Source organism: Magnolia sinica, chromosome 11 (genome assembly GCF_029962835.1).
Source record: "Magnolia sinica isolate HGM2019 chromosome 11, MsV1, whole genome shotgun sequence".
NCBI classification, from domain to species: Eukaryota; Viridiplantae; Streptophyta; class Magnoliopsida; order Magnoliales; family Magnoliaceae; genus Magnolia; species Magnolia sinica.
Window position 1 is genome coordinate 7,862,091 of NC_080583.1, and position 26,957 is coordinate 7,889,047.

Below are 26,957 nucleotides of genomic sequence, written 5' to 3' on the forward strand. Positions count from 1 at the left end.
CTCACCTCAACATTGAGGATAAGCATATAAGGTTTGATCACCTTGTTTAAGCTGACTGCTTCTAATGGCATTCCATTCATCAAGGGGTAGAGTGTGTGTGTGTGTGGTGGAAAAAACCCTATCCATTAGACACATGCTTCCTCACTTACCCTAGTGCCTCCCATAGGAGTGCATCACCATTAGCAATGAGGATGTTATCATGCGTTTGCATTTTTGGGACAACTGCAGCTTTGATGAGGGAACATTAGGTGGCCTGGGATCCCAAAAATGATGATGATGATGATGGTGACGATGACGAGTGTCCAAAAAGTGGACTGATAGTCTCAGCATGCAGCTAGACTGAGTATCTTAACCTTTTCAGTCCTTGCTGCTAGCTTTAACCCTTAGGCTTCTGTGTAATTTTTTGGCTATTGCGCTTTACAACTGGCTGTTTGCCCAAATTACCCTAAAAGTTTTTTTTTTTTTTTTTTTTCTTTTGAATCATCACTACATTTTAGCTTCACTTTTGAAGCTGGAAACAATTAAATATTACTAGTATAAATAACTTTTCTAGATCTTGGGAAGACCTTCAAACAAGTTACGAATCATTCAAAGCAGATAAATATAGCCATTCAAAGAGTGGATATATCGGATGATGTCGATGTTGTCCTGAGGCTAGCTTTACATGCTTTGCTTTTGTAATTTCTCTTCATGACCACAACCAATTTTATTCCCATTCAGTTAATAATCTTCAACCGTTCAATTTGTACATTTTCAGTTTTAAACTTGCTTTGCTCCTTAGGAATCCATAATCGTTCGACATGAGGTTTCTGTTCTTTTAGTCCTTTTTCTTCTTCTTTAAAATAAATAAAAACAACTTCCATTAAAACCTTGATCTTTGTATTTGAGCAAAGAAGACTTTATATTAGTTGGTTAACTGATTTAACCTTCCACTTGTTGTACCTATAGATTCTATTGATAGCATCCTTCATCAACTGGAAAGAATTCAGCTCCAACAAAATCTACTTTAGTGTGGAAGCATCAACTTAACAACATACTCTGCTGGACATGCCACCCACAATATCATTGACCCCTTGGAATGTTTGGCATGAAACAGACCGAGGCTTGAGGTTTAAAATGCTATTTGCATTGATTATGGACGAGTCAATGAGGCATTTACAAGTAGAGATCCCGTGGTGTATATTGTTTACAAGTGCAGTTTTGGTTGACAAGATGAGGGAGATGTAGATGGAACTATGGAGGATGCCTTAGAATCAAGGTTTTAAAACTAGTAGAACTAAAACAGAGTATATGGAATGCAATTTTAGCAATATAGGAGTAGAAACAAGGAATTAGTTAAGATTGCTAACCAAAATGATCATTTTCAATATCTTGGGTCAATAATTCACAGGAGCAGAGATTGAGATGGATGCAGCTCATAGAATTCAAGCTGGGTGGCAGCAGTGGACATATGCCTCTGGCGTTTTATTTGATCGTTAAGTACCAATCAAAATGAAGGTGAAAATTTATAGGATAGCTATATAACCAGCCATGCTTTACATGACAGAATGTTGGGTAGTTAATAAAAAACATGCTCATAGGATGAGCGTAGCTGAAATGAGGATGTTGACATGGATGAGCGGCAAGGCGAGAAAAGATAGAATTAGAAAGTGATGGAAACAAACGCCTTCAAGGAAATGTAGGAGTAGCACCAATTGGTAATAAGATGAGGGAAAGTAGATTTGTATGGTTTGGCCATGTGCAACAGAGAACAAGAATTGTACCGGTTAGGCGTGACTTGGTTCAAGTTGAAGGGACTAAAGGGCAAGGAGAAGGCCCAAAAGGATGTGAGTGGAGAATTCACTGTTAATTAATGTAAATTTTATGTATTAATAAGTGTTGGCCAATCTATTGATTGGCTACAAATGTTTATATTATTTATTTAATACTAAATTTTTTTACAACACCTAGTTAGGCCTCTATAAAATGGAAACTTATTGTATATATAGTTATTTTTTGCAAGATTTTTCTTACATGTGTAAACATGTGTCTTTTAACATCTCCTAAAGTTTCACTGAAAATTTCCACCTTTTTTTCCCAACATTTCCCTAATGTTCCCTTCAGACAATGATATTTTTCCAAGTATCAGCGAGAATATTGGCGTCACTGATACATTTTTTCGTACCTCTAGTCATCAATACATGTAATGATACTGATACTCTGAACACTTGTAGTAAGGTTTAAAAAAAAAAAAAAAAAGGCACTATTAGCCAACTTTAAATGTCCACCACATCTATAGCAGAGCATCCACCCACCACCAGAATGAGATTGGATGATAAGAGATGGTTGACATGTTGTCACCCAATTCTCATTTTCAGGGCACATTTTGTGGACAGGAGCATTTAGTGCATCAATCATGTAGAATGTGTTTTAGAAGATGTTCTTCCAATTCCATTCTTGTTGTGGGCTGCATCCAAACAGGCCCTCTAGTTTGATCTCTACTTAGATATTGTTCACAGAAATCTGCATGAGAAGCTTGATATAATTTCATGATAAATCATTTTCCAATTATAGTAACTGCAGGTATCTGTATGCCTAGCTTATAGGTGACGTAAGACTTCAATCGATTTACTAGATATTCATATGATCTGTTTTCATCATCATGTGATCTATTTCATGCTCCCAGGAGATGGATTATTGTTCAACAATGTACGAGGAAGTTTTATATATATTAAAGCTTACTGTGGTTTTATTCTCAGTATGAAATCAGTGATTGATCGATACAACAAATCAAAGGAGGAACATCATCAAGCATTAAGTTCAACATCAGAAGTCAAGGTATCCTTTCAATAACAATTCGATTTTCTTCTCCGAGTTATCATGCAATAGTAATTATTTTTGAGAAGTTGATAGACATAACCTTTTGGCAGCTTGTAGACAACACAAAAAGCAATCTTGATATTGTATAGCAAGTGAATCTAGTTTATCACACCACATAACTGAGAAATTATAGGGTCCTCCCTCCATGCCGCATAACTGAGAAATTATAGGGTCCTCCCTCTATGTCAACAAATGTGCAGTTTCGGACATGTGATATTACGTATGCTAGCCCCATGATTCAGTGATCCAAGCCATTGATAACTGTTCCTTGCATGCAGATTGTCCCAAAAATCTACATCCATTGTATTTTCTATGTCAGCAAATGTGCAGTTTTGGACATGTGATATTCCGTATGCTAGCCCCATGATTCAGTGATCCAAGCCATTGATCACTGTTCCTTGCATGCAGATTGTCCCAAAAATCTACATCCATTGGATTTTCCTAACCCACTGCTTACTGACCCACAATATCAAGAAAGAACAAAGCAAAAGACTACATTCATCACAAAGAAGTTGCAAAATTGGAGTTAGGATATTGAAATCCAGGGAATTTTGGAGAATCCCCATTGATGGTGGGTGCCATCAGATGAATATCTGGATCAACAATCCATGGAATCCTGCAGTCAGTGAACTGTAACTTTACTACTCTCAAGATTGTATAGCTACTTAAGGAGTAATGTTGTGCAATACTGAAGAGTTAAACACTGAGAATAAAGCTAGAGAAAATAAGATGCACAGAAGGGAATGTACAAGGTACAAAGCCAAAGAATAAACTTATATAGTAGCACTCAAGTACTTGCCCTGTAGAAAGCAACCAGGTAAAGTACTCGTAAAGGGGACATCAAAATGGGGACAGGGCGGTCTCAACTTTCCAGTAGAATCTTAAGTATGACAAAGCATGTTGCTCATCAAGCTGTTGAGCAGTCCGATTGAGGTCAAGGTGGATGAGCATAAGCTAGATCAGAATATTTGAAGGTGCTCTTCCAAGAGTATCTTCTCCGAAATCTATCTTCTGGCATTTCACTAGAGGAGATGGGGGTTCCCTCATGGGCAAGAGTGTTGGGAGACTCTCTGGCTGCAGGCGGAAGCTTTTGGTTGGGTGATCATGTAGAACAAAATCCTCATAATGGATAATTTGCAGAAAAGGCAGCTCTCTTGCTAAAATTTGTTATGTTGGGAGGACGCATACTCAGTCGACCACCTATTTCTGCTTTTCTCCTCGGTAAGGGAGGTCTGTTCTCACTTTTTGCAGTCGTTTGGCCTTCAATGGGTGTCCCTTCGTTGGTTCTGGATCTTATTTAAAATTTGGAGGGCCCATTCTCGGCTAAAGGGAACTTCCTATCGAAAATTCTTCCGTTAAACATAATGTAGAATTTGGAAATACAGAAACTGAAGAATTTTCAAGGGAAAAGTCACTTCTTTGTGTTCAATCTAGAGAAAGATTGAAGCATTCATGATTGATTGGGCATGGTAAGATTGTAGTTTCATGGTGTCTCAAGGAGCAAAATTATCAGCGGTGGGTCGAAATTTTGTGGGGCTAGAGCTTAATGCTTTTGGCAGTGATGTTCCCTCATTCAGTCATGTATTTTTGTTTTTGCCTTTGGTCAGCTTTTGGAGCTCCTTTTCATGCCTGAGTAATGGAAGGTCACTCACAGTGTTTTAAATAGTGAATAGCATGTAGCGTTGGGTTCAGCCCTCTGAAGCATGAGGCATGAGCTACATAGCACGCAACACAAGCTACAGGCTACTTCTAGATTCTTAATCAATGTTGTGTTTGGTTCACCAATTTCATGATATTTTGTACCGAATTAGACTGATTAATAATGAAATGCAATAAAATTTCATGATGTTTGGTGCAACCAAACGCAACCAAAAGTAATAGGAAAGGGCAATGATTAAGTATACAGGTAAAGAAAGAGCAACGAAACTGATTTAATATTGTTACTTATATTAGTTTACTAAAAGCACTGAAAAGATTAACTAATTTTTATTGAAAATAGAAAAATGTAATAAATCATTGAAAATGTTAATTGATTTTAATGTTGTAGTGAAAAATAACTTGTAATGTGAGCTACGTAGCATGTAGCAAAGTCTTTGTAGTGTGTGGCGTATGCAAATTATCATGCAGCATACGCTACACGTGACTTAAGCTATTTTCATGAGCTACATAGCATCAAGGCTTAAAGCTACACGCTCCATAGCATAGCTATTTAAAACACAGGTCACTTGTTTCCATGAGAGTAGTGGTCCTTGCTCTTGTTTGTTTTGCTTTCATCTTAATACATTCATGCTTACCTTTCAGGAAATAAAAAAAAACAGCTCCAAAAGGTTATTCAACGTGTGAAACAAGCTCATTTGAACTATTGGAGTCGGGTTGGCCCTTCCATGTTTATCCATCAAGAATCCTTGGAATGTTTTGCTCTCCACCTATACATTAATGACATTATTCTAACAGTTGAGAGCTCACCATTGCGAGAACCGTTCATTCGAACATTGTTGTCCATCAATATAACATTAAGGGTCACAGAAAGCTTCTTTAGTCCTTGTCGTTTGAGGACTAAATGGCTCTTTACATGCGTGCATGTGTGTGTGCAACCCTTTCTCCAAAGTTCTCTTTTATTATCATTTACTCTTTCATCTCCACCATGTGATTAATTACACGGTATCAGAGAATTAAGATTCCTGCCACCTTCATCCTTACCTAATGAAGGACATAAAAATTTAAATATGCTATGCAAGATTCCGGGCTTTAGATCATACTAGTTTAGAAACAATCACACAAATTCCACATCCTACATAAAGTCAAGCACTCAACGAGGGAAATCTATGCCGGTTCAGGCCTACACATGCTAGGGCTGGATCAATTAAAGTTATGGACCAATCAATGCTCAAAGGAAAGTAAATTCATCCACACATGCACAGAAATATTTCTCCAATCCAAGGGATTCACAGGTTTCAATTCGGGGAACCCTAGGGTTGAAGAAAATGGCGTAAAAATTGGGGATTTAGGACAATCTAGGGTTAGAGTTAGGGAAATCAAGTAAGAGAGAAGTGAAAGAGATGAGAGAGTGAACCTAAAGTCAACCCGCGCGTGTGGACAGTAGGCCAGGCCTGACGCACGTGCGCTGATGGCTGGACACACGTGCGTGGGGCCCACGAACCCAAAAACCCCCCCTCCTTGGGGCTGATCGGCCAGGGTTAGGCTACAAACCCCCCAAGTTTCGGCCTAATCTAACATACAGTCCGTGCATGGTGCTTTGCCGAAGTTTCACCCTCTTGTAGGGTCAGATTCTAGAAATCCACTGTAGAGAAGGAATGACTGCAAAATAACAATGGATTTACAGGTGGAATGACTATAGGAGGAGGAATATGGATGGTAAGAGATGGGGGCGATTTGAGAGGGGTGTGGCTTTGCACCATGGTAGTTAGCCCTTCGAAGAAGGGAGGGTTTCACACCCAATTGGATTTTCACAACTCGAAGAGGAGCAGGAAAATGTAGAAATTTTATTCAATCTTCAATGAGAAAAAAGACTACAAGGGGTGCCTATTTATAATAAAATCCCATACCCCAAAACTCACGCCATATGCGCAACCTATTACTTAGAGATGAAGTAACTACAAATAACAAACAATCAAAGCAATCTAAACCATCCATGATGTTCCTAATAATAAAAATAACCAAAACTCAAAGTACTAGATCGTTTAAAACAGTAGGCCACAATCATGAGAACCCATGGTGGGATTCACATGACGATCGAGTCCACTCCAAGGGACCAAAACGCAGTCCTTTAATTAGGAGGCCCTCCCTGGACGTCATCATCGATCCAGATTGATGGTGCGGCCCTCCTCCTCCTTGCATACGTGCGTAGGGGGCGTGCGTGTGCTCGTGATGTCCCCATCATTACCCTCCTTTCTTTCCCTTCCTTTCTTTCTCGTTTGCCTTTCTTTCTTTCCCTCCTTCCTTTCTAACCTCTCTTTCTTCTTCTTCTTCTTGTTTTCTTCCTTTTGTGTGCATTGTCCACCAATGCATATACACATACACCCTTATCATTAGACTTCATATACATAAAATCCCAAACATTCTGACAAAGGAATTCGTACTCACTCTACTCTCCTACAATTATTTACAATGCCTCATCTAGATCTGTCGTGTGTAGTCAATCCAATGCGCTACCTACGCATGAGCACACTATCACTCACTATTTCATTATTTGGCTCCCTTTACAATACATTAAGGACATGCTATCATTTTTCTCTTTTTAATATGTTTAGCACACGCACACACTGGATCCTTTTTTTTATATATAAAGATATTAAAGTCCATTAGAATCTACAACAGTAGAAAGTGTAGAATATGCGCATGCGTGTGCAATTGGGTGGAAATCTCATATTTCTTTGGTGCAGGTGTACTATATTTTGGTGCTCCTGCTGGACACCATTCCTTTTTTGTTCACTACAGTTCAGTTTAATAATATTATAGTGTGAGAGAATGATTAGTTCCTTTACAACCCTTTCTCTCTCTCAAAATGCACTTTTCTTCTTCCCCATTTGAAAACTAAAAACAACCCACAGTGCTACCAATTTGCTTCATGGGTAATGCATCCAGGCCAGACATCACCATCAAATGGATTCCGAATGATTCCACAACTTTGTCGATCGAGGATCAGGCACTCAGATTGCATATCCATGATCGGACCCATCCAATGATCTCAATCAAGGATTTTGACAATCCAACCATCCACATTGGATATATGGACATTTCAATCATCCATGTTATAGATGATCTCAATCAAGGATTTTGACAATCCAACCATCCAGATTGAATACATGGACATTTCAATCGTCCGTATTATAGATACGGCCTAATTGAGGGTCAAAGTGGTCCATCCAAGGTGTCCCATATCCGTTACGATACAGTCGTAAAGGCCGATACGTATAGATAGCGGCCGTGTCCATTACGTGATACGGGGTGAATAGGGCAGTTTTTTTTTTAGACCGTATCAGCTGTTATGGGGGCTGTAACGACCATTAACAGTATAATAATAATAATAATAAGGGCCACTTTTTTTTTTTAATGTAAATCCATTTTTTCTCCTCATTTTCTAGTTTTCTCATTCTAAAAAACTTTCTTAGATCATTCTATAATAGATTTCGACCACTTGTACTATAGTTTTTAGGATTAAAACAGTAGATTTATATGATATTGGTAGATAAAAGCTCCGAGGGCCAGTTTTTCAAAAAATTGAAAAAGTAGTACATATCTTTTTTTTCTTCTTTTTTTTTTTTTTTTTCTTTTTTTCAATTTCTAATTCTAATGCTTAATTGTGATGTGTAAACATTAGAAATACATAACCATGTTCAAAAATTCACCGGACAATCCAACACAACACTCTCACCAAAGAGTGAACCATTACGTTACCATAAACATGTTTAAAACAAAAAATGAATACATATTTAGAATGTTTATATTATTATGGATTTCTAGGTATTTTTTCAGAATTTTTCGGAAAAAAAAATAAATTCAACCATTACAGGGGTTGTAACGGTCGTTACGCCCCCGTTTAGGTCGTTATGGCCGATATCCGTATTGGTAATGGTGGTCACCATTACAGCCACCTTTATCGATACAGAATACCTTGGGTCCAACAAATGATCAGGATCATATCTATGATCTGATTGTCTTTTCAGGCCCCCGTGATCAATTTGATAGTCCACATGGACCTTACATTTCATCTCATTGTTGATTGAGGGCCTAGATTGACATCTAATTGATCTAGATGGTCCAGATTGATGATCAGGTGAACTGCAAGGTCCAAATCCATACACTTGTGTCCAAATCCAACACAGTCCATATAAGGAAAGATCGTTGGATTTGGTTTCTCCAATATTTGTTAGTTTCTTATGTATGATAAATGTCTATTTGTCAACATGTAATAGATTATACTAGATCCTAGAAGACAAATTAGAAAAGTCAGAATCTAGGTGGATTCCTTTGAATTTATGAAAGACTGTGGTGTAAAAGGAAAGATAGATCATAACAGAAATGGAGAGATTTCTTAGATTATACTTTATTTTCTTCTTCTTCTTTTTTTTTCTTTTTTTTCTTTTTTTTTTTTGTCATTGCATACGGTTTGATTGAGTGTTTAGGATTCACATCAGGAAAATGACTACTCCATATCAGAATTTGTGATTTGCGTTGCATCAACGAGTCTGCGTACTCATTGGTCCAATCTTATTCTTGGTCCTCACCATAGTATTAAAAAAATGGTTACATTATGGGCCTTCGGATGTAAAGGTCGTTACCTGAAGGAAAAGGTCAACCCCATTACGCGATACAGGGGTGAATCAGTCCGTAATGAAAAATGGGTCGTATCAGTCGGAACAGGCCCCGTATCAAATCGTTACAAGGCTGATATGCTGTTACAAGCTGATACGACCATAAAGGCCCGATTTTGAAATTTTCCATTTTCAATGTTTCTTTTGTTTTTCCACTTTTTTATTCATTTCAAGCCTTACAAGAGCTTAGAAACTAATTTTTAAACTAGATGCAGGGCAGATTTGAGGGTCAAAACACAAAATTGGGTGGGATTTGAGAAATCAAATTAAAGTAGACCATGTTGGGAAATATTGGAAGAGGTAGACTATCAATTCTTTTGACTTTTCCATCTTCATTTTGTTATACTTGTATGTAACAGGCCCTAATCCACCAAATCATGTTTGACTTGTGTTCCAAGCTTAAATATAGTTATTACATGGTAACCTATAATTGTATCATCAACTCATCACAACTCATATGTCGACTTGTAGACTTAATTATATATTGTTATTAGATACTTAGAAGCCTAATTAGAATTTTACTATTTTAGAGTCCGTCTAGGTTAATAGTATCGCACAGCCTGAGGCAGCATTCTTAAGAATGGCCAAACTAGAAAAGAATACATACTTCAAATTCTCAAAATTTTCTGAACTATTCCAAATTTTTAAAACATTTTTTCCTTAAAAAAGTTATGAACATTATAAGGGTCGTGAAGGCCGTTATAGCCCCATATCATAATGGTTACATGGCCGGTGTTAAGCCGACCATTACCATTATTGAATAACCTAGTCCTTGCAACAGCCCAAAATCTCATTCTCCAGTTCCAAGCTAAATTATGCTCTTTCCACCACTTCCAAAGACACCACTTGGCATTGGTTCCTTCTTCTATGGTAGCAAGGAGAAATCTACATTTGTAACTAAATATCATTATGATGGTTCTCCTCCAAAGGCATGTACATGTAATGATTGTATTGGATTCTAACAAGTCATTGTTGAGAGTATCGATGGTAGATTCTATGCTTTATGAGCATGCTTTCACATCTTTAATACTAACTGACCAATTTAGTCTTGCCAATGAGAAATTAGTAAGAACTCACCAACTGCAAGTATAAGGTCACCATATGGGCGTATTAATGTGTTGACACTGCATGAGAGCAATATGAGCCCTTGTCACTCCTAATAGAACTGTCTAAATTTACGTTGCATGGCATATGACAGAATAAAACAATACCCATAGTAAATAGAATTTTAAGCATTTTTTTATACAAATTACGAATTTATTTCATTGAAGAACTTTGTTGCATTTATAGCATGTGCTAACTAATATATAAATGTATGTCAACACAACATGGTATAGTTCTCCTAGAAATAGAAGAGCATATAGGTGCTACTGAAAATTTTACACGTTTATAAAGAACAAAGAAGAGGTAAATAAATATATTTTGGCACCTAACGTTTTTATTAGCACTAAATTGACACAAAAAACATTACTACACTTTAATTTACATTGAATAGATTGGGTTCTTTTTTTCTTTTTTCTTTTTTCCAAAAGGTAGTTTGGGTAACAAATTTTCCAGCTTTTAAGATGCCAATTAAAGATTATGTCAATTGAATATAGTTATGTTAGCAAAAGCATTTGACCATATGTTGCATAGACTAATCTTGTGCTTTGAATTCAATAGTTCTGGCAAAGGGAAGCAACAAGCTTGAGGCAACAACTACAACACTTGCAAGAAAATCATCGGTACCATCTTTCAATCCCATCATATTTTTACTTTAGAACATGTAATACCACAAAACCTTCAAATTTACTCCATTACGACTGTAAAATGCCAATTATGGACAATAGTAATTTAAATCAAGGCATTGGCATATGTGACTTGGAAAAGGAATGGTGATACAAAACTGAGCCCACTTATCTTGTCATAATAAATCAGGCTTTTTTGCAATGGCTTGAGGAATACATGATATAAATATGGAAAGACAACCAGACAGCTGAATATTATAACCTTTTTTTTGAAGAGTGGCTGAATATTATAACTAAACTAAGGACACAATAAAACATAACAAAAACCTAATAGCTTCATGTGTTAGGGCATGTCTTACTGAAAAGAGGAAATTATTATGATCCAATGATGTCATTGTAGGGAGAGTTCAATAAATGAAAAGGTTACCAAAAGTGGATACAAAATAGAAGAATCTCCCTTTTCGCTAAGCTATTCCCTAGAACAGGCAACATTACGAAGAGAAAAACTTTGATACTCTGGTAGTGTAATGGATGATAGACAGGGTCTTAGAAATTACTTAGAAATTCCATGCCCCTATTAAAGATGTATCATTAGATGTATCCACACACACACACACACACACACACACACACACACACTTTATTCAATTATCTAACTATCAAATTGATGGACATTTTTTGGATCGTAAAAATGAAAAATATCCAATGGTCTTATTTCAACAAGCGTCCAAGTCAGAGGTTAGGATCCTTCACCAATCTGATTTTGAGACTATATCTTAGCGACAATGGGTTCCACAATTTATTTTATTTAATTTGAGTTCATCTATGCCACGTGTACATTTTCTGAGCGACTGCATATTTAGTATCACTCTACCAGAGTACCAACAATTGCCCAATTAAAAATGTACTAAAGAATCATGCTTCTAATCCCCTCTAACGGCTCGGAGAGTTCATCTACAATTGCAACTTCCCGCATACAACAGTGTAACTCCTTCCACTGCAAACAAAGGGCTGCATAAGTAGCTATTCAGAGAACATATCTAAAATTGTGTCCCAAATTTCTTCAGTCATTTTACACAACATCAAGCATCTACTAATATTCGGCTACAGAGAGTGAGCAGCTAAATCATCAACTATAAAATTCTCAATTTCTCAATCTTCTTGTGAGGGATCATCTTAGTGATATACCCCACCAACTTCTTTTGCCCACCAACATCTTGGCTGACTGTGACCAAGTTAGATTATTCATTCCCTCCAACTTCCTAGTTGTAATTAGCAATCCCATAGGTTGGTCTTCAAAACTAGGCCTCGGGATAAAGCAACCTTGTCATCACTCATCACCCATCGGCAAATTACCTCTCACCAACAAAACTAAAGGAAATACAATGTATAGGATGGAAACACGATCAATAAGCAAACACAATGGCACCATATACCACGGTCCAATGAAGCCATAAGGATTATATGACAACCATCACAACTTCAATAGTCACGATTCAACAGGCACATCAAACATCGCAAACAAAGAAGCAAAGAGAGTTATAATCACGAATGCCTCAACCTAGATATTGTTAGTGTTGTGTGCCCTAAGAAGACAATGCTGATTCTAACCATGGATCGTAATCACCATGGGTCCTATGTGGACATGCTATTGATGCCACAATTAATTTGTGGATTTACCTTAACCACTCATATGTTCACAGGTTAAAAGAGAGGGTTTCCTCTATTATCCTTGGGAACTTGAATTTAGCCACAATGGCCACTAGCTAAGGGAGAGTTGTCTTATGTGGATCTCAATACCATATTATTCATTGACAACTCCACAAGTTTTTAGACAAAGTTGTGGTTGTTCTTATGTGGTCGCCCTATGCAAACACAAAGGCTCAAGATTGCTACACACACTAGCAAGGGTGATCGACTATATTCATTCCAATGTCTAAGAGTCAGTGACAATACTGTCTAAGGGAGGCGCACGATACTTCGTGAGCTTCATAGACGATTACTTGAGGGAGGTTTGGGTCTACTTCTTAAAACAAGTCTAAGGTATTCGCCAAGTTCAGGGAATGGAAAGCAGAAGTAGAAAAGCAAACCAGGAGACATGTTAAGTGCCTTAGGTCAGATGATGGTACGAAATACAGAGAGTTAGAATTTATGAAATTTTGCAAGGAACAATGCATCACAAGGCACTTTTAAACTCTAGGGACCCCACAGCAAAACGGGATGGTAGAGAGGATGAACATAACTCTATTGAAGAGGGCAAGAAGTATGCGGTTGCATGCGGGGATACCTAAAAGCTTCTGGGCAGAAGCAGTAAACATAGCATGCTAGATTATAAATTGGTCACCATCTGCAGCGTTGGACTCCAAGGTTACAGAGGAAGTCTAGACAGGAAAGGACGTCAATTACTCAGGGATGAGGATCTTCACACGTCTAGCATACGTCCAAATGCAGAGTGAACAAAGGTCAAAGTTGGATCCCAAATCCAGAAAGTACATCTTTATTGGGTATGAAAAGGTGTTAAGAGTTACAAGATTCGGGATGTTGATTCTCAGAAGGTGGTCATTAGTAGAGATATTATCTACGATGAGGCATCAATGTTGAAGGCCAACAAGGACACTGCAAAATAGACAATATCACAACGATGGGGCGGGTCGTCTCAATTGGTATTAGAGCCAAGGACAACTTTGTTCCAACGGTGGGAGATTGTAACGCCCCAGTCCCTGCTCCAATGTGGGCAGGCGTGATGTGGGCGGGGCTGGGTGCCTAGGCGAGCTACTGTTGTAGGTGACTGTGGACAAAACTCTGTCCCACATCGCTTGGACAGTCGTTCGAAGTCCTGGCTATATGTGGAGGCTCTCCCTTAATTGTTGTGACGCGTTTTAAAGCGGTGCGGGGGAGACCCCAAAGCGGACAATATCACAACGATGGGGCGGGTCATCTCATAAGGTCTGCCCAAAAATGGTGTGGCCTACATCCATAAGTAAAACACCACACCATAGTGTCTTTGTAGGGAAAAAAAAAACTGAATGAAAACAAGACACCACCGAGAAACTAGGGTCGAGGACTCATCTACCTATGAAACTTGAAAGGGCTAAGGGTGAAGGATGGCTTCAAACCCAAACCAGATACAATGCTAGTAGAGACCACATTGGTGCAACTATCATTATCAATTATTACTTTACAATTTTTGTCGCCACACTTAGTGTAAGTATAAAAAATTGAATCCCTGCATCAATTGTCACTTTTTTGGCCTAGGCCAAGGTGCATCTAATAGTTGTAAGTAGCACAGCATCTACTTCTTCAGCTTCTTTATAATTAGCATCAACTTCGGGCTCATAGACACCCAGATCCATAGCTCAACTGGCAGACTGAGTGGAGATACCTCGTTTCAACACTTGAGGTCTTGGTATCGATCCCTAGTGGGGGTGGTTAACATGGAGTGTGTGTACTCACATGGGTGTGTACTAACAAGCTAACCCAAAAAAAAAAAAAAAAAAAAACTTCGGGCTCATAGACTTCTTCTTCTTAATCGCATAATCATCCCCATCCAACTCGCCTATCACGAGGGCCTTATTTTGCTCTTTCATAGGGCATTGGTATATAAAAAGGTTGTATCTTTGGCTGTTATAACACCGCGCTTGCTCACCTCCCCTCGAGCTAGTACTAGCTAAACCCCTACCCTTCACATGACGGTTGTTGGACGAAGTGTCAATAGGGGCTTTAAAATGACTCCCAAAATTAGGCTCAACTCCCTGGGAAGTAACCCTGACATTGGAATCACGTAAGTTGAATTGCCTCACGAATTGCAGTTTCAGATACCACTCGAGTTCTTACACCACTTGATATGCATGCTCTAAGGTGTTGATGTCATGATGAATGAGCTTATGCTAAAGCTCATGTCGGAGGCCCATTCTAAAGCGAGAAATGGTCATTAACAGGGTCCTCCCCGATGTTAATCCAATCATATACTAATCAAAATTTGCAATGTAATCAACTACGGGCATAGATCTTGACGAAGGGACTACCACTGATCCACGAGCCTCTGGCGATAAGAGAATGAAATATACTTTTCCTTTAAGATCTCTTTCATCTCAGTCCATTGTGAGATTGGATCTTCACCAGACCTCTCAATCTTCCGCTCAACATTCGTCCAAAATAATTTGGCTTGGCCCACCAACTCCATCTTGGCAAACCTTACCCGATGGCTATCAGACATATCATACCACTCAAAATAATGAACCATGTCTACAAGCCAATCGAGGAATGCCTTAAGGTCCAAGCGACCATCATAACTCAACGCTTCAATCATTATGCTCTTCATCACTCGCTCATTGGGATTAGGGTACATTTGGTACTCTCCAAGGGGCAGTTGGGTACGCCCCCACCACGGCCAACACCTTGGCCATACCCTCTCACTTCCTTCACTTTGACCTCCCGTATGGAATTGATCATCCTTCAAATTTTCACGGTCTGCATGTAGGTAAGTTTCCAACTCGGTCATGCGAGTATTGGTCTCATTTCGGAGGGCTAATAGTTGGTTATTGGTGGTTCTACTTTGGGCCTCGATGGCCGTGAGGTGGTTATTGATGGCATTGGTAGTCTTGACAAGCTATTCCGAATTCATTGTGGGGTGTAGACCAAAACCATGCCCACTAAGGGTGGGCATAAATTGGGCACGCTAACTGGGAAGGACTGACAACTAAATTTCCTAGACGCAACGCAATGAAGATGGAAAAAGCTAACTCTAGACGCGACAATATGAAAACCTTATACTCAAGTGCAATGGACTCACTAAACCCTATGCTAACCTGGCTCTAATACCAAAATTTGATGCCGGATGAATGGCCTAAACTAGGATGGTGCAAATAAATCAACGGATTACCAGAGTAAATCAAAGCATAAAATAAAGCCAATCTCTAAACTAGGATGGTGAAAATAAATCAACGGATTGCCAGAGTAAATCAAAGCATAAAACAAAGCCAATCTACCACAAATTTAGAGAAATCAAATATTCAATTAATCTCAAGTTCAAGACCACATCACAATTCTGCAAAATAGATCTTTAAGGCTATTCATCAGGCATGGCCCAATAGAAGGTACAACTTCCATCTAGCATAGGATTCATTTTAGATTATACGATTTACTTACGCTTTGCTAGGGTTTGAATAGATTAGGATTTGGGTTTGGAAATCAAGAAATTGAAAACTTAGGATTTTATAAAAGGTCGGGGTTAGGGTTAAGGTTTTATAAAATAGAGAAGAAGAGAAAGGATCAATGAGGGGGAGGTCGTTTGGCCGTACGGACAGACTTGTGCAATGTATGGGCACGTCCGTACAGTTGTACGGACGATGTGATGGGGTTGGGTCGGTTTGGTCAATGATCAATTGGGTAGATAATGATGGAGTTAGGGTTTGAGAAAGAAGAGAAAAAGATATTCGAAAAAGAGAGTTTGAGAGAGAAAGGAAAGAAATGCCTTGATAGGAATAAGAAAGATAACTTGGAATCACTCCAATGGCTTCACACCAAATTCCATTCACGGGAAGTTTTCTTACTCAAAAGAAGCAATATAGAGAAATTTTATTCAATATGTTCATCATCTCAAGTCTCAAGTCTTGAACAAATATATATAAGAAAACCTAAGTCTTAAACTATTCTTGACCGTCTGACTCTATTAATGGTTAAGATCAAAACATAAATCTATAATAACCTAAAATAAAACTGAAAAACAAAGCAGAAATAAAGATGTGTCACATAACACAAAGATGATTTCCAATGTGCAACATGTTCGTCCACACATCCACACATGATCAACGACCTGTATGAATGTGGTCCGACGTGTCCATGGCTCGGAAATGTAGACTAAAGTGTCCATACACCTAAACCCGAGTCTCCTAACATATCCAACAACTCAGATCACCAAACTGATGTGTCTAAGATATTCAACGGCATGGTCTAACATTTATAACATCCAGATGTGGTCCTGGTTAGGTTGGGTGACGTCCAAACAGTTGAAAGATGTATCAATCAATTCCAAATAAGCGGCCCACATGCATCTTACCAGTGTGGCGTCTTCAAAAATGCACAACCATGCATGTGGGTCTTTAACGCGACTAAGAACTAGAATTGGGTCCACTGGACCCCATGTAATGATCATCCAACTATAATGAAATTGGGGCTAGGGACTCAACTCTCCTCCTCTAATAAACTCGTGTAGGTGCTCGAATTCCCTCAGCACTCCCTCTTCTATGTGGGATAAGACAAAAGCGCCAACTCATCCTTCTATGTAAAGTAGGACAAAGGCACCAACTCATCATTGAGCCTGATGGTGGAGACTTTAAATCTCGACTCATCATCCCTCTCACAAGGTAAGCATATAAGAATAACCAAAAGTTCCTCCTAAAACGTATGAATTGGTTGGAACAGCAATCTCGCTTTGGCTAGTGGTTGTTTTTCCCGAAGACAATAGAGGAAACTCTCTTTTAATGCATGTATACATGAATGGTTAAGGTAAACCACATATTAATTATGGCATCAATAACAAGCCCACACAAGACCCATGATCGTAATGATCAACGGTCAAGATCATCATTGGCTTTTCACGGCACTCAACATTAACAAAAGGTCCATCTCCCCACAAAATATCCTACCAAAATCTAAGCCTCAAACTATAATCATCTCAAAGAACACCCCATAAAGGAGATTTCCTCCCAAACAACTTATATCCAAGTGCCTAAGGCTTTATAGTAGGAAGTACGTGGTAAACCATCACCCTCCAAATGGCAATTGAATTTATTAAAAGCAAAGACCAACAGCAACAACAACAAATGAGATTATCAAAAGGCACCTCCACATATATATACAAGCTCCACCCCAAAACTAAATTATATAGTCACACTTCCCCAATAACAATTTGAACACAAGGAGGGCCCACGGAGATCCACCATATATATTTTTCCACATCCACTAAATGAAGATGCTTAGAGTTTCTAATAACCTCTATAAATAAATACCTTGCCATAAACAAAGCATTTTGCGAACAAATTCTAATATCCTAGTAAAGCACCATAAGAATGCATGTAGAAATAAATAAACTTTATGACCCAAACTATAATCCTTCATTAGGAAACCCTTAACAAATAGCACCTATGGTTCATCACTTTCAGAAGTGGATTCGGAATCATATATATATAAAAGAATCCAAAACGGGTAGAGGTGGGGTCTCAGTGGTGAGAGATGATTGTTAGGAAGTATGGGCTTCAAGAAACAAGGTGGTGGACTAGGTTGTCTTCGTTATATAGGACCTCTCATGTATGGAAAGTGGTGGCCTCAATAAAACACAAAGTATGGGAAGGGGTTGGCTTCTTATTGGAAAATGGAGAGCAAATTAGATTTTTTTTTTTTTTTGGGGGGGGGGGGGGAGTGACCTTTTTCCACAATTAGTGGCGATCTTGGTTGAAGAGGGGTTAAGGGTAGCTAGATGTTTTTCAATAGTCGGGGAGGAATTAGTATGGGCCCCACTGTGTAAGCAGAATTTAGGTGATGAAGAGATTGTGGAGCTTATTTCATTGTTGGAGCTAATATCAAATATATCTCCAATTCTTTCAAATATGGATTCAATGAAATGGCTAAGCGAGAAATTCGTTATCTTTTCAATAAAATCCTTCTACATGTTTCTAAGTGGGGCCGACTCTAAAGATGGGGCTTGTGTGTCAAAGTTCATATGGCGATATGGCGCCCCTCCAATGGCGGCAGCTCTTCTGTGGCTAGTGGGGAGGAAAAATGTGTTTACAATAGATAACCTCCGAAAATGAAGTTTTATTCTCTTGAATGTTTGTCTTATGTGCATGCAAGATGACGAATCGGTAGATCATCTATTTCTTCATTGCTCTTTTGTGTGAAGATTATGGGAGAGCTTCTTCAGATCATTTGGAGTAGAATGGGTCTTACCACTTTCAGTTGACCACTTCCTTCTTATATGGTATGGTGGGGGTTGGTCGAAAAGTGGGTCAAAAGTCTAGCGTTTGTGCTTGTTGGTGGGTATTTGGGTTTTATGGCTGGAAAGGAATTATATACGTTTCAGAAATGTCAAGAATCAGGCTTCCCAGGTCTTTGATAAAGCAAAATCTCTTGCAATGGAATGGGCATTGTCATCAAAGGTCTTAGTTTCTATGCCGGTCCAGTGGGGAGGAGTTGTAGCCGATCGGGCCAGTCTTTTTGTATAGTTTGAGCTTCAGCCTTTGTGAAATAATATTATCATCGTTTCAAATAAATAATAAAAATAATAATTATAATAAAGAGCTAGCCATCTCTAACCAATAATATACACTTGAAATACATGCCTAGAGTAAAGGTTAATATAATCTTTATACTTTTATTATTATAATTGTAGACAACTAATGGGGGAAGAGCTTTCTGGATTGAGTGTGAAGGATCTGCAAAATCTAGAGAACCAACTGGAAATGAGTTTGCGGGGCGTCCGAATGAAGAAGGTTTGAAGATCATCAGCCCCACACAGTTGTTATTCTTTTATCTCCTTAAACTCATATAAATAACATGCAAATTTTAATATAGTCTTTCCACTTTCGCAGGACCAACTTTTAACTGATGAAATTCAAGAACTAAAACGAAAGGTCAGTTTGAAAACAGTGGTTACAATTTATTCTCTTTCTCAAACAAATCCTGATGCACTTCAAGTAGCTGACTTTCACTGATTTATTTGCAGGGGAATCTCATTCATCAAGAGAACATGGAACTGTATAAGAAGGTAAACCTCATTCATCGAGAAAATATGGAATTGTATAAAAAGGTATTAGCATCGACAACTAACACAAACTTCAAACGTCCATATAAACTGCAGAAACAAACTTATATATATTCTGTAGTAGTTTCTATCTTTGAACACAGTAAAATGTAAGAGCTGTGTTATAGACAGCCTAAGAATGACTTTACGTGTCTCAGGTTTATGCAACAAGAGACTTAAGTGGAGTGAACAGAAATCCCTTTCTTCCAAATGGATATACCATGGGAGAGGATTTGCATGTACCTGTCCATCTCCAACTAAGCCAGCCTCAGCAACAAAACTATGAGACGCCAGCAAGAGCTATGAAGTTGGGGTAACTTTTTCTCCTCATCAGTACTCTTGACAGTTTAGTAAATGTCAACATTTATCTTTCTAATTTTGGTCCCACAAATTGCCTTGAAAATTGCAGCAGACTCCAGCTGCAATAACGAAGGAGACTCATGGACCATGGAAGGATGTTACATGGCCTCCCATCAATGGCATACCCATGGTTACAATGTTACTCTACTTGCAGTAAGTATGGGGTCCTTAAACTACAGCAGCATCAACATGCAGCACAACTTCCTTTAGATATGGTGTGACATGATCAAAGGAACCAATGGTCTATGTAAAGCCATGTAGCAATAATAAAGCGCATACCGCGCCTAGTTTTCTCTCTCTATTTTGGTCATTGTCATCCTGAAAATTGCTACTGACTGTAATACTGAAAGTCTAAGACCCATATTTGTATTTGTGAGGCGCATATAAAATTACAGATTTGACTTCAGTAAATGACCACTGACTGTAATACTGACCTGCATCTGTATTCATGAGGGCCATATAAAATTGTATATTGACTTTACAGTCCAGGAAAACATTCCCGCCAGAATCCCTGATGCAAGTAAAAATAAAAATAAAAATAAAAATCACTAGATGGATCAGACATAACGAAGCCTTCTAGAAATCCAACAATTGCCATTGAAACTAGAGCTAAACTAAGACTCCACCCTCCAAAGTTCATCACATAATCCCTGCATTGAGAAGTCTACATGCAAGAAAAACATGCATGTGTCGGAAATGATCCCATATAAAGGAAATGGCACCAGGCGACACGAAGTAAAATAAGCAGCGAGCAGCACACAATGCAACTACAAGGAATCATCTCAATCACCATTTCTGAATCAGGGTAACAAGAGTCACAAAAGTTATGCAGCAACAACAGCAGCAAAAGTTGCCCTTCACACTTTAGACAGAAAACTATTAGTAACAATTCTAAATAATAAGGTAGGACATTGTAATCCCATATATGGAGCTCATTTCAAAAAGGTAGAAGGTATCAGGTAACTAGGTTAAGCAAGAAGAGAGAGAGAGAGAGAGAGAGAGAGAGAGAGAGAGAATCTCAGTTTCCAAAGAAAAAAACTAGAAGTAACACTACTAAAAGAATAAGTTAGGACATTGTAATCCCAAACATGGAGCTGACTTCAAGGTATCAGGTGACTGGATTATGCAAGAAGAAACAAAGAACAAAAGAAAGTAATATCAACTTCTAAAGTTCACCTTCATGAACTGGTGACGATTGTTCCACCAGGCATTCATGAATTGGCGGCCACCACAACAGAGATGCATGAGCATTACATCAGTTTCTGGCAGACATCCTTCCTGATATAACCAAACGTATAGCAAGTTGTAACAAAAAGTGAGACAAATGAAAGAATTTACCGAATGTTAGCACAAAGTATGTTGATGAAGAGTGTGAGTGCATGTCCCACAGAGTTAAAAACAGGATCTAAGCATATCATATCTTCAAGAGAAATTTTGTGTTGTAAATTAAATTGTAGAAGATTCGTAAGAATGAGAGAATTTTTTAAAACAACGCACATCTAGAAGAGCAGATATTTCATATGCATATCATCCTATATTCATATTTAAAGGATGACACAAGCTGGTGGTTACTTCGAGAAAATATGGATAACTAGTTTACCACCCATGAATGGAATTTGCATTGCATTTGACGTCATTAAATTTCCATTGCACACTGATTATCACAAAACAACTTCTTGTGAAGACCATCTTAAATATGCAGATCTAAAAGTTGGATCTTTGCATACATTAGCTCACAAGTGCCCTAAGCCATTGCCCCAAATTCTACCTCAACACTAGATTTGACAACCACTGGTTGAATTTGGATCTTTAGAACAATTATTCCTCAGTAGAGCTACCGCCAGCGGAAGAACCAACCCAGTAAGTGTCATTTCAAGCAGACAGACGCACATGACCACTCGTAGCATAAAGAAACACATGAGAAAGTGTTCACTTGAGCTATCTCAAGATTACATAAATTGCATCAAACTGAGGAACTGGTAATCTGAGAGTGATGGTAGCTAAATCAACTTTGCCAGCCAACCTCAGATATAGATCAAGATGTGTTGAGAGACAGAAGTTAATCATATTGACCATGAGATTTCAATTCTTAAGCAGGATCTTAAAAGATAGAGATCTTTAATAACCACGCGTGCTTCTTAAGATCTTGCATGCCTCTAAATCATCAGTATCAATAACGGTTCCTTCCTCCTCACAAACACACAAAATTAGAACTACTCTATAATCAAATCTTCAAGATTGAAGCATTAAATGTCTCATACCAAGTGAGTAATGATTGTTTGCTCCCATAGATGGCAGTTTTCAAAGTATATGCATTCCCCTTCTCCTGCTAAACAAGAAATCCAGATGAAGTTGTGGCAAACACGTCTTTGAGCTCTCTCAAAGAACCAAAGCCTCCTTGTCCAATTGATATAAAGGACAAACTTTGTTTAAAGAAGAAGAAGAAAAGCCTTGTCAGAAACAAAAGGAAAAACCACAACAGAGTTAACTTCACCACATGAGTGAAGAGCTACAAAGAATTTATCCATAGGATTGAGTGCATCCCTTGCAATAACCCTTGCTTACACCTATCAACAGTCTCATCCACCTAGCATATTAATGAACGCACCCATTTGCAGCTTACTGTACATTCTCCCTTTTGCCAACATAACCGATTCAAGGGTGTTGTTCTATTTCTTCAGTCATTGCCTTCCACATCAAAATGAGCTAGTGTCTAAGTCAAATTTTAACTTCTGAAGTTGAGACATGGTTTGCAAATCAGATTTTGCATATTAAATCGTTCATCACCACTACGGGATTGTATTGCCCTGTACCGCCCCTAGATGAGGCTGTTTTAGGCTGATACAAGTACAACCATGTCATTCATGGACAATACCGGTATCAGGCAATAGCAGTGATACATACAGGTATCGGATGACACATAATGGAATCGGATAATACATCAAACCTTGAGTTAAGATGGAAAAGACAAATGACTTGTATGAAGAAGATAAGGAACTTCCATTCCACAAAGAATATAAATAGAACATGAAATAAAGAACCACCATTGGTCAGGCTATGAAAGGGAAAAGGGTCTACATACACTATTAACAAAAAGAAGGAAAACAAAACTCACTTGAAAATTTCTACAGTACCACAACTGGAAAAAGCATAAGTACATGCTTGGGCAAGAAGCTTTTTTGCATTGTTGGAGCTTATGTAGCCTATCTGCAAAATCAAATACTAATGCTTCCAGCATAGGGCAGGTCAAGATCAGCCAATCCTCCCCAATTACTGGTCGAGCATGAAATTCAGACCAGGTCGCCCACAAGCTAGAAAGTCAGGCCTGTGCCAGACCATGGGAATGCTTGGGCTGGACATCAGTAGACAGAGTTGTCAAAATAGAGGCCCTGGCTCAATCCATTTATTTCAAGGACCTCAGAATCACACGCTGCCCACATAACTAAAAATCAAGTCCAAGCTAGGCCAGAAGCCTGACATGCTAGCCCAGATTATTGCACCCTAGCAAATTCCTAATGAGTAAAGGTAGTTTGGGGTTGAATGTTGGGTACTCTCAACCACCAGTACAACAAGAGATTTAAACATAGCCAAGATGTGAATCTAATAGTCGAATCCTCTCCAACAAAGTCTATTTCTTCCAAGTACACTTCAATCTTACTCTATGTTATCATCATAAAACCAGGGTCATAGTTTAGGGTTGGGTCATGACATTTATGTTCTTTCTTTTCTGTCGTTCCTTTTTTTTTGTTTCTGGAACGATATCCCTTTTCTCTTAGTCTTTTATTTTCATAAATTATTTTGATCATCTTTGATTTGCATTAATAACTTGCAAGAAGATTTTTAGTTATAGTGTTTTCTAAGAAACCTTAAAGCCTACAAGAAAGTAGCATCAAATCTCCTCCATCATTCAATTGATTTCAAATTCTTCCTTTTTCTATGAGTTTCATGTTAATAGAGGATCGCTACGGTATCTTACAGGGATTTAGATGGAAGTTACCTAACATTAGGAGACCTCAGAAAATGGGTTTTGCACTATTTCATTTCTCCCATTTTTGAGGGGGGAAAAAGTGAAGGAAGCTAGGAGTATATTAAATGACTACGCCATAATGAATTGGACAAACTTGCATTCTTTTCTTTTTAAGTTTGGAAAAGGGAAATTTGGAAATTATATTGTTGTGGAACTTCTCAAAGAATTTGAATCTAAATAATTTAGGAAACTTTCTTCAAGCCAACTGGCCACAAAAAGATTATTTTGATGTGGAATGACGAAAATACCCATGCAACCCTGTACTTTCAAACCAATTGTGCGATCGCATATGCGCATAGGCATATGCGATCGCACATGATTGCATATGCGATTCGACAACATTGGGTAGACTCCTAAAAATGGCATCACCTCATTTTGTTAATCATAACCATGTATCAAAGATTATGATTGTTTGTTACTAAGATTATTTTTAATCCTTACCTAAAGGAAATCATCATCATCTACTATTATCCCAATTATCCCAACTAATTGGGGTCGGCTACATGACTCTTGTTCCACCATTACACACTACCATGGACCATATCCTCAGTTAAACCATAGGTCATCAAGTGTTTCTTTACTACCTTCTCCCATGTCCCTTTGAGCCCTCCCCTTGCTCTTTTAGATCCTTCAACTTGAACCAACTCACTCCTAACAGGCACAATTCTTAGTCTCTATTGCCCACCTACTTAAAAAGTGGCTTTTAACATCACCTTTATCTCAATCACAAGCTTTTAACAAATTGTCTTTTCACGCCTTGAATTATAGTATGGTGTTGATGGCAAACTTAGAATTTTTTCTATGATGCCCAAGTACAGATACTAATACAAACAAGATAGAAGTAAAGGGGCTATGGTTCCATGTCTCACAATCCAAAGAAAGTGGATACAGGTATATCCTATTCATAACATTCAATTCATATTTAAGGTTGATATTTTTTAGTTGAAGTATTTTACCAATTCTATTGCCTTTTAGTTCCATTGAATGGAAGACTTTGAGGCTTTCTAAAATGCCAAATTTAAAGAAACTTCTAATTCATCATCAAAGCTCCAAATTTCAGTATCAAAGGGTGTTGTGGCCAGGACTAAAAAAAAAGTGATGACGCAAGGTGTATCAAATCATATCAGTGTGAATTTTTTTTCACCAAAAAAAATAAAATAAAAATCAAAGAAAGCAAAAATGGGAAACACAAGAATCTACAATTTGTGTTTGGAGTCTTTTTACTTGTCATCAAAGATGTAGCAAACCATTCTTTGGTAAGAATGTTTTACGTCATTCTGACCTACTGACATCTAACCAACCCAAAAAGAAAAAAAAAACGAAAATGAAAACAAAAGGAAATAAAAAAGAAATCAACAAATAATTGCTTTCATATAGAAATAATTATGTACATGTTGTCATACAAAAGCCATACAGTAATTTTAGAATGAGAAAGAATCGTAATTTTAGAATGAGAAAGATATAAAACACTAAAAACAGCATAACAAAGAAAATAACCAATAAATAATCGATAAACATTTCATACTTATGTTATCATCAAAACAAAGTACCCAAATACACTGAATTCTAGAATCAGCTTCTGAAGGGCAAACTCAGCAAAAACACTAATTAAAAAATAAAATTACAAAAATAGCATAAAATGCAGGATTGCTCTCTTAAATGAGTAGATATTAGGTTGAAAATAGTTAAAACTATCCCGTTCAAAGTAATTTCAAGAAAATACCCAAAATTTTCAAATGGGTAGTAAAACCACACTCAAAATTGCCAAAAATCCCAAAGATGCCCAAATGAACTTTTATTTCTTCACTCCATAGATCTAGAATCAAAAAACATAATCGTGTATAATCTGCAAGAAATTTCAAAATAAAGCTACAATCAGATGAAGATTGGCAAAAATAGGCTAAAAACATAGAAATTTGAGAAATCAACTAAATAGGATCTAATCAAACATAAATAACCAATTAGGTTTAAAACAACAAAAAAGGTGAAGAAAAAACTCAAAAAAAAAAAAAAGAGAGACCATTTTCAGGTTTCCCCAGAATGATTCACCAGCTTCATTGTAAAAGGGCCCTCTTATTTGTGTTTTGATCTTCAACAATCTTCAACAAAGGCATAGATCTGGTCCAAAACCCCAAACAACCATTCCTTGTAGCTCAAAATGAACAGAGAGAGAGAATTGAGAAAAAATGTTGAAAAAAAAAAAAAAATGCATTAATGCATCCCAATCCTATGCGAGGGTGAAGCCAATACAAGCTATACCGGTCAATACGCCTACTAGCGAACCCGGGACAGTGGCACACCCCCACATCATGGGATGGGTTGATACAACCAATACATATTTAATCATTTTACCCTATTTATGGTAGAACTCTCAGCAAAATTCTTTATTTACTTTTATATGGCCAGAATAAAACAAATTAATAAGACAGAAAATAACAAACCTCACACACAGAGAGTAAGTTAGAATCCTTTCTTACTAGATTCGCTATTTGTATGTATTATACCCCTTTAAATGTAGCTCTTGAAGAGGCTTTTAGGATTTAATTCTTGTAGAGTTGTCATCTCTTGCTCCTCTTATGTGTGTTTCTTTTCAGTGAGTTTTCATGGACATCATTGGATCATTGCAAATTGATTTGTTGGTGTTTGAAGTTCACTTTTACTAAGTGTGAGGCATAAGCTGTGGACGCTCATGTCCCAAGATTCAAATTTCACTGAAGCAGCTTTGCTCCTAAAGCCAAAGGCCTTCATATACAAGACACCGAATTTATCCAAGGTATCAGAATTCGATGCCAACACCAAATGTTGCCATATGAGTTCCAAAAGAGTTCGTCTTGGGCTTGTCATCTCTT

At 37.9% G+C, this 26,957-nt stretch overlaps 2 protein-coding genes across 54 annotated transcripts in view; one reads left to right on the forward strand and one right to left on the reverse strand.

Annotated features, from left to right (window-relative positions):
- The window catches only part of LOC131218723 (MADS-box transcription factor 27-like), a 70,167-nt gene extending 49,899 nt beyond the window's left edge, over positions 1-20,268 (forward strand). The window contains exons 2-8 of one of the 4 annotated variants that reach the window (XM_058213455.1): positions 2,739-2,817; positions 10,857-10,918; positions 19,311-19,410; positions 19,510-19,551; positions 19,644-19,685; positions 19,880-20,034; positions 20,134-20,268. In XM_058213455.1, coding sequence (XP_058069438.1) covers positions 2,739-2,817; positions 10,857-10,918; positions 19,311-19,410; positions 19,510-19,551; positions 19,644-19,685; positions 19,880-20,034; positions 20,134-20,149 — 496 coding nt within the window. In that variant the 3' untranslated portion in view covers positions 20,150-20,268. Of the gene's footprint in view, positions 1-2,738; positions 2,818-10,856; positions 10,919-19,310; positions 19,417-19,509; positions 19,552-19,643; positions 19,686-19,879; positions 20,039-20,130 lie in introns of those variants that run through there. The other 3 variants (XM_058213454.1, XM_058213456.1, XM_058213457.1) reach the window with 3 other exon arrangements.
- Positions 1-26,957, reverse strand: part of LOC131218724 (uncharacterized) — a 71,614-nt gene that overhangs the window by 33,678 nt on the left and 10,979 nt on the right. For 5 of the 50 annotated variants that reach the window (XM_058213471.1, XM_058213465.1, XM_058213472.1 and 2 more), the window contains exons 3-5: positions 22,447-22,531; positions 21,258-21,359; positions 20,516-20,592 (exon numbers count right to left, since the gene is read on the reverse strand). In XM_058213471.1, coding sequence (XP_058069454.1) covers positions 20,560-20,592; positions 21,258-21,359; positions 22,447-22,531 — 220 coding nt within the window. In that variant the 3' untranslated portion in view covers positions 20,516-20,559. The other 45 variants (XR_009157823.1, XR_009157822.1, XR_009157818.1 and 42 more) reach the window with 37 other exon arrangements.